The sequence below is a fragment of the Symphalangus syndactylus genome, chromosome 2 (genome assembly GCF_028878055.3).
Source record: "Symphalangus syndactylus isolate Jambi chromosome 2, NHGRI_mSymSyn1-v2.1_pri, whole genome shotgun sequence".
NCBI lineage: Eukaryota > Metazoa > Chordata > Mammalia > Primates > Hylobatidae > Symphalangus > Symphalangus syndactylus.
Window position 1 is genome coordinate 50,658,853 of NC_072424.2, and position 15,677 is coordinate 50,674,529.

Genomic DNA, 15,677 nt, shown 5'->3' on the forward strand with positions numbered 1-15,677 from the left:
ATCTATCTAGCTATCTATCATCTATCTATCTATCTATCTATCTATCTATCTATCTATCTATGCATGCATGCACTCATTTATTTATTTCCTGAAAGACATTTCTGGGTAATATTTACTAAGCATAAAATTGTAAGTTGGACATTTTTGTTTTTTCCTTTCAGAATTCTTTCTTTTGGCCATTTCACCAAATTTGGGGTCTCAAAATATGTGCCGAAATTTCAGCTAGTCATATCTTTGCTTCTCCGAAGATACTATCTCTTTTTTCCCCTGAGATTCTTTTAAGAAATGTTTTTCTTTAGTTTTCTGTACTTTGATTACAATAATGCTGATTTTTTTCTCTCACATATATTATTGGATATGTAAAGATTTCAGATTTGTAATTTGATGTCTTTTATCAGTCCTGGAAAATTATTGGTCTGTATTTCGGTACTCAAGCATTGCTTCTGTCATTTCCTCTCCTTCTGGGACTCTATACACATTAGAACTTTTTATCACGTTCCACTTGTTTATGTTCTCCTCCAATTTCTATCTCTTCTCTCTGTATATCAACTCATATATTTTCTACTGACTAGTTCACTAATCCTTGGTTTTACTGTTTCTCATATGTCATTAAACCCACCTATTACTTTTTTTAATTTTTAAATTATAATTTAATTTTTTAAAATGGATTCCAGGTCTCTGTTAAATAATCCATCCTCCTTTTATTTCTTTAATATATTAATCACAGATATTTTAAAGTCTCTCTCTATTTGATAACTCTTATTAGTGTTTAGCCAGGTAGTCCTTTTTTTCGTTATTAAACATAACTCATAAATTTTAATCAGATGTAAAACTGTGTGGATGAAACGCTGTGGAGGCTCTGGATATTATTTTCCTTCAAAATAGGGAAAATTCTCATTTGATTGACAGAAAGATTTCGTCTTGTTCTTGTACAGAGTTTGGGTTTAAAGATTTGCTATTACTCACAGAGTGTAATGCTTATTTCTAGAGTTTGGCCCTTCTGAGATATTTAAAAGAAACCAGAAGTGTTTGTCATATCCCTCTAACTATGGGATCCAATCCATCTCCCCAGCACTGGCAGCTGCTGGAATTTGTGCTTGGCTCTTTGGCCTTCCAGCTGCTGCTTTTTGTTTGCTTTCCTGGAACCTTCCCTGTGCATAGACAGCTCACTGGTCAACGTATGAGGGAAATCTATAGCAACATTTGAAGCTTTCCACCCTCACAATTTCCAGTTTCTCTGTCAGTTCCTGAATTGTGAAGTTTATTTTCTCAGCCTAGTAAGTAAGAATACTGCTCTCTGCTTAAGGCTCTATTATCCTATGTGACCAAATTGCAAAGTAACTTCAGAGGAAACTAGGATGAACTTACCACTTACCTTGTGTTTTCCCCTCCTTTCAAAAATTGAAACGACTCAAATTTCTGCCTGCTTTGTTGCTCTCAAAGGCCTTCCAATAGTTTTTGCTGTTGTGGTTCATTATTTGTTCTTGTTCAGCTTTTATAGTTTTATATGTGGAGAAGTTAGTCTGATATAAACTATACTGTCATGCCTGGGGAACTGTGACCATGTAATATTATTGCTTATTTTTGAATAAGGGTAGAATTAGACCAGTTATGTTGTTATCAAAATTTTCATAGGGTTTCATAATGAAGACATATGTTAAAATCATGCTATACCAGTTTATTTGTGAATCACACTGAACAGCTTTTGCCACACTGATTCCCATATACAGTCCCCCAATACCCTGCTTCTGCCACAGAATGGCAGACCTGAGATGGCCCTCTTCTGAGTCCATGTAGTCTGCTACTCTGAGGTATAAAATACTGTTTCAAGGTGCTCCAGGGCTGAAACTTCCCCTAGCTCTTACATATTCTAGAAGGGAATTTTTCGTTGGACTTTTTAAGGCTGTGACATTTATTTTAGAGAGCTTTACATTCTGTTCAATAGCTGAATAAGTAAGCATCTATTTTTAGCATTTCCTCTCATTTTGGTTCAGATTTCACTGAATTTGAAAATTGCTTTCTATAGCTTATTATTCACAGATGTGGTTAAATCCTAGTGTCATGTTAGATGGAGTTTTTAGTCTTTTTAGTGTTCTTATAAAATTGAGGTGAATAAACACATCTGTTCTCTGTAACTTTAAATCTGTGATCATGAGATCTCTTTGAGAAGTAAAATGAGTAGGACTTGATGACTCATTTGAACATGCATTCCCATTGGGAGTGATACTGTCCCCAGAAGGGAATAACTGATTCTTGGTGAAGGTAGAGGGAACAAAAAAATCTTAGATAATACAATGGTTAGTGGTCCTCCAAAGGCTTGCAGTATATAAATAGTATGTCTCTAGTATTAAAATTTCACGTGGGGAGGGCAATTAGGAAAGGAACACCTAAAAGCTCCCTTAGGGGAGTGATAATAAAAAAAGATTGAGAAACATTGAATTAGGAAGAGGACTGGGGAGAGGTAAAAATCTGCGTGGCTTCCAGTTTTTCTATTTGGGAACTGGGTGGATAATGGTGTAAAAAGCATATAATTATTCTGTTAAAATACTAAACAAGCCGATAATGTTTTCATACTTGTTCTAAGAAATGTCGTTTTACAAGTAACCAGTTAAAAATACATATGCTCATGTATTTCTAACCTATTGTAAATGCAACACATACAAAAACAAACCCATACTTGAACAAAAGCTGATATACATACTCAGTGAATACCAAAACATGAGAAAACAATTACTTACATTATGTATGGACCATAAAACTATATAAATGAGTCACAAATAGTAAAGTCATAAAATTAAAGACGAATGCACACAAATGCTGCCTTGATATATCTGTTGTAGTTTACAAAGTAAGAAATGATACAACTAATTTGTTGTATTAATGATTCAGAAAGCTTTGAAAATATTTCCACTAATTATAAGAAAATAGCATGTATGCCACCTTGAGGATACATCAAGGTCTATGCTTTCTTTATTCATTATGCTGCATAAGCAGTATGTATACAGTTAGCAAATATCAATCAATCCACACTTGGTTATCATGTCTATGCTTTAAGATAATCTAGCTGAAATCAAGGTAATCACATGTTAAAATGAGTAAAGAAACAAAGCTTTAAAAGATGATTTTCTAAATGAATAAAAAAGATAAAGTAAAAATATACTTTAAAATTTTTACTATATTGCTTTAAATTGAACAGATATCAAGAGTAGTATAAAAAAGCATAGTATAAAGTCTATTAACTGTACAAGCTGAAGTAATGAGCTTGGAAATAATATATATTTCCCTGGACAATCTATATAATACTATTTAAAGCTAAAATGCTAAAAAACAATAATAAGTGTTTATCTCATATACCAAGTGTATAATAAACATAATATATAGTAGAAAAACATACCAACTAAGACCAATATGGAACATTCTACTAGTTTTCTTTTTCTTTGAAATTTGTTTTTTCTTAGTGTATTATACTGAAGCATCACTATACATTGCATAATCCTTCAGCCAAATTATGGTACTATCTGAATTTTAAAAATAGGTAATAACTAGAGAAGTAGAACCACATCTCATATTTTAATTTTCTTCTTGGAAGTAATAGCACTAGAATTTACTGTGCCATGTATTTTGGTTTACAATATGTTTTTAAAGCAGCAGTGCCTAGCTTCCTTTTTAAAAATAAACTACTTCACAGACCTCTGTTGTACTAAACAAATACTAGTAGAACTGCTTTAGTTGAAGTTGCTGAAGTCCTGCAGTCTAGGAATTCTCCTCCCCGTTTAGTTTTTCTCCTGCTCCTTGGATAGTTTTCTCCTGTCTATCAGGCAATTCTTGGAGACGATAAGGTTCATTAGAACACCAACAGTCCATGGGCATAACTTTGAAAACCACTCTAATAAAACTGAACTCTTCAAGTGTCAAATCCAACTGTTAAATTCATCCAACTCACCATGAAGCACTGTGAAGTGGATAAGTTAAATATTAGTAATCAAAATTCAAATTTTAAATGCTGTTGCACTATATTATGTGTTAGCCGTCTCTCATAACACATTCAAGGATGGCTTAAAAGTATAAGGCAACTCATCTAATACTTCATACCATGTATGCAGTAACTGAGTTATAAAGCACAATGCTGTATTTTCAAAGTATTCTGATATACACTATTTCATTTTATTCTCAAACAGTCTGGTAAGGTAGGAGTGGCAGGTATGATTCACATTTTTCAGATGAATATACATTTAATATTATTATTATATTTGTATGAAAATCCACTAAAAACATAGATCTAGGAATAATGTGTTTTGTTTTATACTAGATAGTGTACAGCACCTGCATATAAGATGTAACCAATAAATGACTGGTGAATAAGTAAATGAATAAATGTATGACTAAGTGAAATAAAAAAATCAAGATCTAAAGAAGTTGTACACTTGTTGAATGAAGCTCTCACTATTGGTTAGTAAAAGTACTGATACATAGCTGACAGAACCAAAGATTCACATCTGAGTCAAAAGCAGTCTTTAAGGGCAGGCTGGTAGTCTTCACATTGTCCTGGCATAGGAACTCTGATCACAAGATGCTGTTTATTCAACAATCACTAACCAGTCCCTTAACTTCAGGCTTACTTCATTCTTCTCCCTTATATTTAATATCCTCTGAGACTTCAGAATCTCTTTCTCAGTTTGAGCTGTATCTACCTTTACCTCCCACATTAGTTCTTCATTCTCCTGCTTCCATTACACCTCATGACTGAAATGGTCCTGTCTCTGCTGGCACACTCTTCTTTCCCGAAAGTTTTCCAGTTCTTGGCTCCCTTCACCATCTCCTTCTATGTTCCTTGTTGTATTTTTCTTTAGCCCCTTAGATATTGCTTCCAGTTCAACATCCAACTCTGTTTGCTCTGCCTTGGCATTTGCCCTCTAACTTGGGATAAAGTCTCCAGGGCCCTGACCCTTCTTACTTTTCACACCTACAAGTTTTTTCTTATTTATTAATTATTTTTAAATATTATCTTTTTCAAGTGAGCAAATTAAAAAAAATTAAAAAATGGTAACACATCAAATATGAACTATTTCTGGCAGTATGGTAGATGATATACTCTGATTCTAAAAAATCCTTTCACTTCCAAATGCCTAGTAATTATGATGGGAAAATTACAACAAATGCCTGTTAAAATACCAACTTGAGGTCACAAGAAAGAAAGGCATATCTCCTTAGCCAAAAACCAAACGAGAACTAAAACAGGTCGGTAAGTGAATGATGAATCTTCAGAAACTTTCAGGTCTAGTGAGGAGTTAGAACTGAATCCTCATGAGTCAAGACCCTTAAAGAACAACAAGGAAAAACGTGTCTCAGTCTAAGCTCTCATAGACCCCCAGTGGTGGCTTTCTAATGTACTTTTCTCAGAGAGGAGAATGATCCAGAATGAAGGTCTAAGATGCATGAAAAATGGTTAGCAAAGAAACTAGAATACATACGGCTTAATATAAGGCATTTAAAAAAATAACATGCGATAAGGGGAAAATGAACCAATCTATAATTAAAACATTGTACAAGAATATGCAAATGGGGGAGGGACAGTAGCACAGCGAAGCATATGACAGTCATTTTTTTTTCCCTAGGAGACAGTAGAGGTAATTATTAACTTTAAATTGACTACTTAACAAAATTTATATACTTGAGAAACTAGTCAGTAAAAATCACAGAAACTGCATAATTTCCAGTGTAATGGAGGGGGGAAATAAAAGAAAAATAATTCAATTAAAAAACAATCAGGAAAGAGAATAAATAGAATAAGAAATATTAAAAGCATACACCAATAGAGAAGTAATTCCAAGTCTATAAGAATCAAAATAAACGCAAATTGATAAGCCAGCCAATTAAATGATAGAGATTGTGTGGTCAGAAAAAAATTAAATCTAGCGATTTGCTGTTTATGCGAGTATAACACATTGGTCATAGAAAAGTTGACACAAAAAGATATGAACAGTGAATAGTTAGATTGAATACTAACTGAAAATAGCTTGTGTTATCATGTAAGAAAAACTGACTTTAAAACAAAATAATATTATAAGGGATAAAGAGATTTATTACATAATGATAAAAGGTTAAATCGCCAGAAAGGCAAAAGAATTCTGAACTTGAACCTAATTAAGTAATCTCATATAAGAAAAAATGGACAGAATAATAAAGAAGTTGACAAATCCTCTTCATAGATTTTAACTGAGCATTTCAGTAAATACCAAATCAAATAGGCAAAAGAGTAGTAAAGCAATTGAAGTTCTGGACAGTGTGGATAATAAGCTTCATGTATTGGATATATAGATAACTCTAACTGAAGATTTTCATATGCTATCACAAAAATCCAAGGATTACTTTTGAATTTTATCCTGTATTCCCTTACCGAATTGAAGAACTGTGAAATAAGGGGCATTTGAAATTATTTTATATAACACTTTTCAAACATAACTGTAATATCAAGATTGACATTCCAGAAGATATTAACTTCTATATTTGTTATCACAACTTAAAATATAAAATAATTTAACCTATATTGTTTTAAAATCCTCAAATAAATAGAAGAACATTCCTTTCAGTATATGCTTACTGATTATTATGCCTACTGACAACAAATGCCAAATTTTACTAAATTTACCCTGCAAAGCCCCAGGCCAAGGGCAACTTCTGGGTGGTCGACATAAGCCTGATCCCAGCAGAGTCACTATGGTGGCAGAACACAGCCCTGTGCAGGTGCTGGCAGAACTGGGGTGCATGCGGAGCCTTCGCCAAGGACCTGGGGCCCTACTTGCTGCGAGATGCGCCCAGTCACCTGCCGCCACCCAGTGAGGGCTTCAGCATCAACTCCCTGCTAGGGAACTCTGGGGAGGGGGCACCCTGGTCGGGCCTGGTGCCACAGAGCAGCCCAGCTCCTTCAGGCATGGGGAGCAGTGGGGAGGAGGTGGTGCCCACCCCACCCCTGCCCTCTTCTGAAAGGCCTCTGTGGCCCCTCTGCGCCCTTCCCAGCCCCATAAGAATGCAGGGGGAGGCTTCCCAGCAGGGAGCCACTGGGCCCTCGCCCTCTCCACAGAGCCTAGGGCCTGGTCTCTCCACTTACTGCAGGACACCTCAGTTCTTGGGTGGCTGTCTAGTGGGGGACACAGGGCCTCCCTCTGGGGGCAGCTGTCCACCTCCTACTTGCCTATCTACACTCCCAATGTGGTAATGCCCTTGGCACCACCACCCACCTACTGTCCCCAGTGTCTACCGTCAACCGGCCCTGCCTACTAGGGAGTAGCCTTTGAAACCTGAGGGCCCCAGGACTGCTCTGGGATCTAGACACCCTCTTCCAGGAGGTGCCACCCAACAAAAGCATCTATGACATTTGGGTCAGCCACCCTCGGGACCTGGTGGCTCCTGGTCCAAGCTGGTTGCTCTCTTGGTGCAGACCGTGAGGCTCCTAAGGCAGGGGCTCCTCCTCCCTCCACCTCCCATCCCCAGCTTGTTGATAGGGAGCCAAGGTCAGGAGGGTGTCTGCAACCACAGCAGCCTCAAAACACCAGGCAGCAGCCTTGCTGAGCATCCACGGTATTTACCGGACTACCCCACACGTGGCTGTGGCCAGCTGGGCATGACCCTGATCCTGGTCATGCCTCCGTTTCCCCTACACCCAGAGGCAAGGCTGGAGGAGCAGGGCTGAGCCTGGAATAGCCCTTGTCTCCTCTTCTCTGTCCACCACCCATCCATCTGTCACCAGGTGTCACCTCCCCTCCCGTGCTCCAAGCTGGAGGAGGGAGAGCCTAATGGTAGATCCAGCCTGAAGTCCTGCCCTCTCTCATCTGTCTGGGAAGGAGGTAGCAACTTTCTCGGGAAAAAGGTTAGGGAGTAGACTGGATCCTACATGGTCTTGGTAGTGGGGAAGATAACAGGAATTTACAACTTTTTTTTTTGTTTTGTTTGTTTTAAAAAGAAGATAATAAAGTCCTTACACATGAGAGGAACTAAAAACTTTGCTGCTTATTATTACAACTTATATGTAAATATATTCTATCATTATAATTAATTAGCTGAGTAAACAGAACTATAAAAATTATGCAGATGTTAGTTGCTAAAAAATAAATAAGAAACAGTAATATATTAAGAAAAATTATTCCTCATAGTATTACCTATAAGGGCAGGGAACATTTACATCTGCAGAGCCCACAGTGCTTGTTCACAGGACTTTGATGCTTTTATGCTGATGTCATTTTATTCTTTATCATTCCAAACTATCCTCTCTCAGGTTTTTACTACAGGATTGACGATGGAAACAAAATAATTTCGTGTGTGTGTGTCTCTCTGTGTGTGTGTGTGTGTTTGTGTGTACTGCTGCATGTGTGTCTATGAGAATATGTAGACAGAAGAATGCATATGAAGGGATAACTAGTCTATGGATGTCAGAAGAGAAGACATGTCACATCTTATTTTTTCTCTCTATTCTTCCTAATTATTCTAAGATCAAATATGTACCGCATATGACAAATCACTGACATACAGCATGAGATTACAAGAAAAGTAGCTCTTTATGTTAGCTTAAGGGGAAACTTGTTTAACTATTAGCTGTAGTGCTTAAATTTACATAATCCACTTACATAAAATAAACTCTCAGTTTATATGGGTTTTAAACTACAAAGAAGGGAAAGGAAGCTGAAAACAAAAAAGTGCTTAGAGAAAATAGATTTATCACTAAGAAGTTTATTTGTACTCTTTTTAGGTCCACCCCTCTTCCCACCATCTTCACTAAATATGAAAATTCATATGAAGCAACAAAGGAAAAAAATCCTCTATCTTTTGCTTCTTGTCATGATATAGTCCATGCTGATTTGTTGAGTTGCCATGTTCTCCACAAAGTAACACTGGTTCCAACAAACTACTAACGTAGTTTTCCCCATTTTCCTTGTATAAAATCATAGTCTCTTGTCATTGTTTTCCTATTCTTTCTAAAAGAAATCACACAGCCGAATTTTATAGGAAGATAAATTTTTGAAGAATCCTACTTCTGAAATTTTAGGAGAATGAAAATGAACTCACAGGTTACTCTATGCAATTGGTTAGTAATACAAATTCCATTTACTAGTAATACTTTAAATCATAGGGCTCAAGGTACTTGGCTCTGCAGTGAATATAAACAAAAATTACTTTAAATTGTTTTCAGTGAATAAGGTAAAAAAAAGTCCTTGGTTATGTCCTATTTATTACATTCTTTGGTAATTCAATAGTTTTAAAAACATTCTATCTTATTAAGAATTCAATAAAAAGGAATCTATAAGGATACTTCTTACCCCTTGATCTTAGCTTAATATGGCTACATTCCTGAGCTCTTATAATTCTTCCTTAAATTTTAAAGAACCTTATATTCTTTTAGAGTCAGATGCTGAGAACACCAAAAGACAAAACATTTTCTACTAATACCTTTATCAGTTGAAATTGCTCATGTTAGATTATCAGAGTATGAAATTGTTAAATAACAGCAGGATGATTACTTTTAATTTGCTTCAACAATCAAGAGAGAATCTTCAAAATTCAGTTCATTGTACATCATCAAAATGTGCACTAACATCAGACTTTTAGAGTATTGCAAAAGTGTTTGTTCATATTTTTAACACTTATATTTATTGGACCTCTCATCAACCTCACAATTCCTTCAATTGTAATAAATATTTAGGTTACACAACTATAACTATATGAAACTTGGACTTCCGAAAACTAGTAAAGAACTAATACAAAACATGCTTTGTCCATAATCGATCTGCTTTAGTTTAGATAGCACTTGGATGTCTGGGGTCTTCTCCCTTTCAGCAGGGTATTTGTCTTTTAAGAACACAAAAGCACTACTGGTGACTTAAACAAAATTGATGCAAATGCCTTTCAACTCATATAACGTAACTAGGGATGTCTATTTTGTTACCACATCCACTACAGCCACATACACACACACACACCCGTGTTGATTTATTTGTATAGCTGTCACACTATAATGACATTGCTGAGTAGTTGCAACAAAGACTGTTCTTCAAAGCCTGAAATATTTACTATCTGTCCCTTTACAGAATACACTTCCTGATGTTGGACTAAAGGAAGGGAATTTAATCATATTAGAGGAAACTACTACAAATATGACTCAGAGTGATCTCTAAAATTGTGACTAGGGTTTTAAGCTGTATCTGATAGTAGTCAATACTAAACATTCTGTTGGCAATACTACATGGTAGTCGATAAATACTTAACCCACTATGACCTAAACTGTATTATAGAAAAAATATTCAGGAAGCTAGTTGTATTTTTATATCACAGATAAAGATCCAGTTTATATAAACAGTATTGCCAACTCACCTGATTCTACCCCTGGGGCGCTCAGATTGCTCTGACATAAAGCTTGTGCTGCTGAGGCGTGAGGCACTGCTGGTTCGGGAAATGGCGGAAACATCACTGACATCACTATCTGATGATTTGGCAGAGACGTTATCACAGCTTCTGTACTGATCTTTATGTATGTTATACTAAAGATTAAAAACAAGAAAGTGTGAGCTCCATCATTAGATAAGAGAAAAGACATAGATGGTGAGATGAATGACTATTAAGCCCACACCAAATAAAGGTGTACTTTCATAAAAGTAGCTGTAGTATCTAAAATAATCCAAATGCTACCATATGATTTCCAATATAAAACATTTCCAATATAAAAACATTATCCTTTGAGTGGTAAGAGATGGCTTATGAAAACTGAAATATAAATTAAACACAATCATTAAATGCTTGATTGGAAAAGTCATTAAATTATTTGTACATATTTAGAACCTCAAAAGTGTATTATTCGTTTTTTTCTAGTACATAGCTTCTCTTTTTTGTTTTCGTTTTCATTCTTGTCCATTTTATTCACCTTCTACTCTAGTCAAAGTATAGGCTGAGCATTCCTAATCAAAAAATTCAAAATCTGAAGTGTTCCAAAATCCAAAACTTTTTGAGCACTGACATGATGCGCAAAAGAAATGCTCAGTGGAACATTTTGGATTTTCAGATTAGGATGCTCAACTGGAAAATATATAATGTATATAGAACAAATATACCAAAATATGAAAACATCCAAAATATGAAACACCTCTGGTCCCAAGCATTTTGGGTAAGGGATACTTGACCTGTATAGACTGCTTCCACCTGTATATACTTTTTGATACTTTCTAAAACTAGTCAATTCAGTTAAATACTTTCTAAGACATTATAGTCTCTCTAACATTTCTTAAAAACATATCACTTTTCAAAAACAAGGGCTGATACAAACTGAGCAAAGAGGCAGTGACTTGTCTTTACCTTTCTACTATGGCTTCATTAGACAGTTTCAGATTTAACCTATTAACTTAGTATCAAAAGTAGAATACTGGATCCTTATTAAAATTTCATTGTACATTATATCTTATATTCAAAGATGCCTGTAAATTTGTCTCATATTCATTTCCTAAAATTTTAAGAATCATCAAATAAAAGACTAAAATATGTGAAGCTGTCAAAGCAGTTAATCTACTCTTATTTCTACTTCACTGTCTTATTGTGATGAACCACACAGTGAATAGCTTATGTATTACATATTATTTTTATATATGTTATAATTGTAATAAATAGGTTACATAACTATAAATAACTGAAAGATACCTAAAATGTAAGTAGTTTTCTTAGATACTGGAAGGTAAGATACTATAACTTCTTCTGTAAAACAAAATAACATATGGGTGTTTGTTTCTTAGCAAGCAATTTAATTTTAGATTTATGAGAAATAAAGTATGAAATATCAAATGTTTATTAAACCTGTAGAAAAAGTCATCTATCCTTTGTGACGTTCCATGTCAGAGGAAAGTTTTAATGAATTTGAACTGTCTTGCTAAAACATACTAAATTAACTGATGCTACAACCTGGATTTACATGTACTAAAAAGAAGATTAGACAATAACACTTAAAAATTACCCCAGAGAAAGGTCTCATGTTTATTTAATAATTTCTTACATGAGAGAGTAGTTTAGGACTGAAACATTTAAATGTGAGTTTTGTTTTTGTTTTTGGAGACAGATTCTCCCTCTGTTGCCCAGGCTGGAGTGCAGTGGTGCAATCCTGGCTCACTCCAATCTCCGCCTCCCAGATTTAAGCAATTCTCCTGCCTCAGTCTCCCAAGTAGCTGGGACTACAGGCGCACGCTGCCACGCCTGGCTAGTTTTTTGTATTTTGGTAGAGACGGGGTTTCACCGTGTTACCCAGGCTGGTCTTAAACTCCTGACCTCAGACAATCCACCCACCTCGGCCTCCCTAAATGTGAGTTTTATTTCTTTACCTCTCATGTGTATGTGTTGGTAAAAGAATTTCGTCTCAGGCATGAAAATAATTCCCAATATATAGGATATATATACAATTATTTTTCCCAAGGATTTTTCATAATTGTGTGATTTATCTCTCAAAATCATATGCCAAATTAGAATTCAAAGGAAATTCATGTTATTATATCTAAACTGAGCTATTAATATTTATATGATTTCATGTTTGATCTAAAATTAATGTGATTTAAGATAATGTATTAAAAGCAATGTGACAATATGGTTTACCAGCAAATTCAGTTATATTTAATAACATGATTCTGACTAACACAATTCATTGTAATCAGATCTGTTTTAAATTTACAGAGTATATGTGCTAAAAACTCAATTATGTTCACAGAGTAGAACCTGAATTTAACACTGTTGCTGCGTTACAAACACAACTCCTATATTATTGGTTTTTTGAAACACTGTGCTAAAAGAGAGATGCTATGTAATTATTGTCTCCAAATGTATTGGAATGATACCTTGCCCATGACAGAATATGAAATAATCCCTGTTTTGGGTGTTAGCATTGTGCTGATACCCAGAGCAAATGCTCCCCTTATTTGATATTTGACAATATTAAGCAGTGTACACTAAAGCATAAAGGTATGTGAATATATATGAAAATATTTTTTCAACTAAAATATTTTTAGTTGGAAATAAGCCAAAAGATGGCTTTACTTAAGCCATCTTTTCTTCAACCTTTTTGTATACAGACCTTTGTTATTCCAGAAAGTGGACAAAAAGGGATTTCAAAAATTATGTCATAATAATTTTTTTTATATTGAGACAAAGAACAATCATTCTGATATGATATCCCAGTTTTATTCACATTGATTATTTGAAGAAAGTGAAATACTTTTATATTCACTTTTAACTAATATGTTAACATTTTAATCACTTTGAATTTCATCAGGCATGATCTGTTAAATTTTGAATGTAACAATTTAATATTTTAATGGAAATACATAAAATATATTTTGAGGAACATAATTCCTCAGAAGGAATTTCTACCGATCCTACAGAGGGGAAATAAGTCACCGATGTGAGAGAAATAATTAAATACTACTATTTTTAGAAGTAAGTAATAATAAACACTCTTCAGCTACCTACAAAACCCATCACATCACTCTTGGTTGCTGTTCCTGGGTTACAGAAACATAAACATTGTTTAAATTGTGAGTGCCTAAATGTGAATTCACCTCTAATTATGAATGAATTTCACTTCATCATTAAGGCATGCAACTCTGTATACCACCAATAAAAAAAAAAAAATAGAATGGTGACACATTTCAAGGATACCTAAGCAGCATTGTTGTGCTTTTTCAAAAACAAAGTTAGTCCTAATTCCTTACTCAGGATGGATGTTAGGGTCATTTACTCTTCTAAAAGACGTACTAGGTTTCAAAAAGCATCTCAGGAATTACAGTTGTCTGACAATGTTTTGCCCTGAAAAAAAGTCCAGTTCTACTAGTGGTTGGTTAAAAGTATTTGAGAATAGTTAACTAACTTTGGCTTGGCATAAATTTCAACTAAGGTTCGTTGCTTCATCCAAAATGTCAAATGGATTAAGATGCTAAAAAAGAGTCAGTAACAGAATAAAGTTCAAAATTTAATCAATATAAAATTTTGCCAATACTGGCTCTTAATTATAGCCATAAAAATAGATCTTTGTAAAATAGTTATAAAATATTTGATGTAGAAGAATAAAAATGAAAAAGATAATTTCTCAAGTATATGCAAAAGGCTTGAATTAACAAAAATGGCTACTGAAAACAAAAAGTTCTATTGTATGTGTTAGTATATAATATAAATATTAGAGATGTGGAGAGTATTTTATCTTCTACTTGACATATAAGAAAAGATTAATCATTTGTTTTATCTTATATAATTTCCTATCCTATATTCTTATAAGTTTTTAAAGCTACCGTATCTTTGATCTCATATTTAGTTATTATAATTTTATTTAACATAGTAGTATCTATTCAGTAAAAGCCATAGTACTATATCTGAAAGTAATAGGTTTTAAAATAGTCAAATGCAATGAGAGGAAAACAAAAAGGGTGCCTATGCAAAGGAGGGAGGAAAGATAGAATATGCTAATTTAATTTTTATGCAAATTGAAAGCCACATGGAGACCTTGGAATCAATCTAGAGTAATGTGTTCATTTCAATGATATAAGTAGAACAAAGTCATACCCTAAGTCCCAAATCCATTGTTCTAGGCCTCTTCACTATACAGAGAGGCTCTACTAATTTTAATACAGATTTTAATTAATTACCTCTTTGATTCTGAGCCCCAGTTTTCATAAATTTGGTAAATAAGTGAGCTGGAGTAGAAGATTTTGAGATATTTTCAAGTTTTTAATGTTATGAGTCAGAGAATTTGGAGTCTGCACACCTACCTTTGGTTTACTATGACTATTAGTGGTGGTTTAGACTTCTGAGTACTTCATTTTGTCGATGTTTTGGATCGACTAATGATTAGAGTCCCAGCTCAGGATGATCCAGAAAGGCTTGCAGTATTTTACCCTGATTCTTTACTTGCCTCTTTCTTGTTTCCTAGACTGGCTCTACCTCTCCTTGCTGTTCTATTTGACCTCATCCTTCGAAATAAAGCTAAGAAACTGATAAAAATTTCCAGCTTAAAAGGAGCATTTCCAGTTTAAAGAAACTTTCAAATAACTGCATCCAACTGTAGAGGGAAAACAAAACCCCAAAATACCCTGCCTTATAATTCTTACTGCATTTGTAGTAAGAAAACAAAAACAATGATGATATCTACAAAGACAGATAAGTAGGCTGATTAGGTGATAATACCATAAATAAGTTGCAGACAAGATAAACCTGTACAGAGCTGAAATAGGCAATACTATGGGACATCAAGTTATTTTGCTTACCATCTTTTTGGTAAGACTCTTAGGGAGTTGGGCATCACTGAATCACAGTGACCCTCCAAACTGTCTCATTTGGAAGCTCTTCTGCATCTAACCTAACATGTAAAGTGATAGACTGTATCAAACACACATGACTCTTTGGTAGACTTGGTGATAAATCATATTTTGTAGCCACCTCTTTTTATTTTTATTTATTAGTCACAGAATATCTGGAAAGATAATGAACAACTTACACTGCTTAAAAATAAGTAGGTTTTTCTAGGTCCATATTTCAAGCTAATAATATTAATTCAGTGTAGTTTTATTTACTTTTGATTTCTAATAGCTTATTACTTCCAAAAGAGTTTGTTGAAATTAAATTACAACAAAAGTCAACCTATAATGGCTGCTGCTACTTTTGTAGTATTC

At 34.5% G+C, this 15,677-nt stretch overlaps 1 protein-coding gene and 1 pseudogene across 50 annotated transcripts in view; one reads left to right on the plus strand and one right to left on the minus strand.

The window, feature by feature from the left end:
* RIMS1 (regulating synaptic membrane exocytosis 1) overlaps positions 1 to 15,677 on the minus strand; it is a 531,588-nt gene that overhangs the window by 79,086 nt on the left and 436,825 nt on the right. For 39 of the 50 annotated variants that reach the window (XM_055256418.2, XM_063630499.1, XM_063630385.1 and 36 more), the window contains one exon: positions 10,363 to 10,529. The exons of the other annotated variants lie outside the window; for them this stretch is intronic. In XM_055256418.2, the coding sequence (XP_055112393.1) occupies positions 10,363 to 10,529 (167 nt within the window). The remainder of the gene's footprint in view (positions 1 to 10,362; positions 10,530 to 15,677) is intronic. 50 annotated transcript variants of the gene reach the window in all.
* On the plus strand, positions 6,650 to 9,677 carry LOC129463741 (forkhead box protein H1-like; annotated as a pseudogene).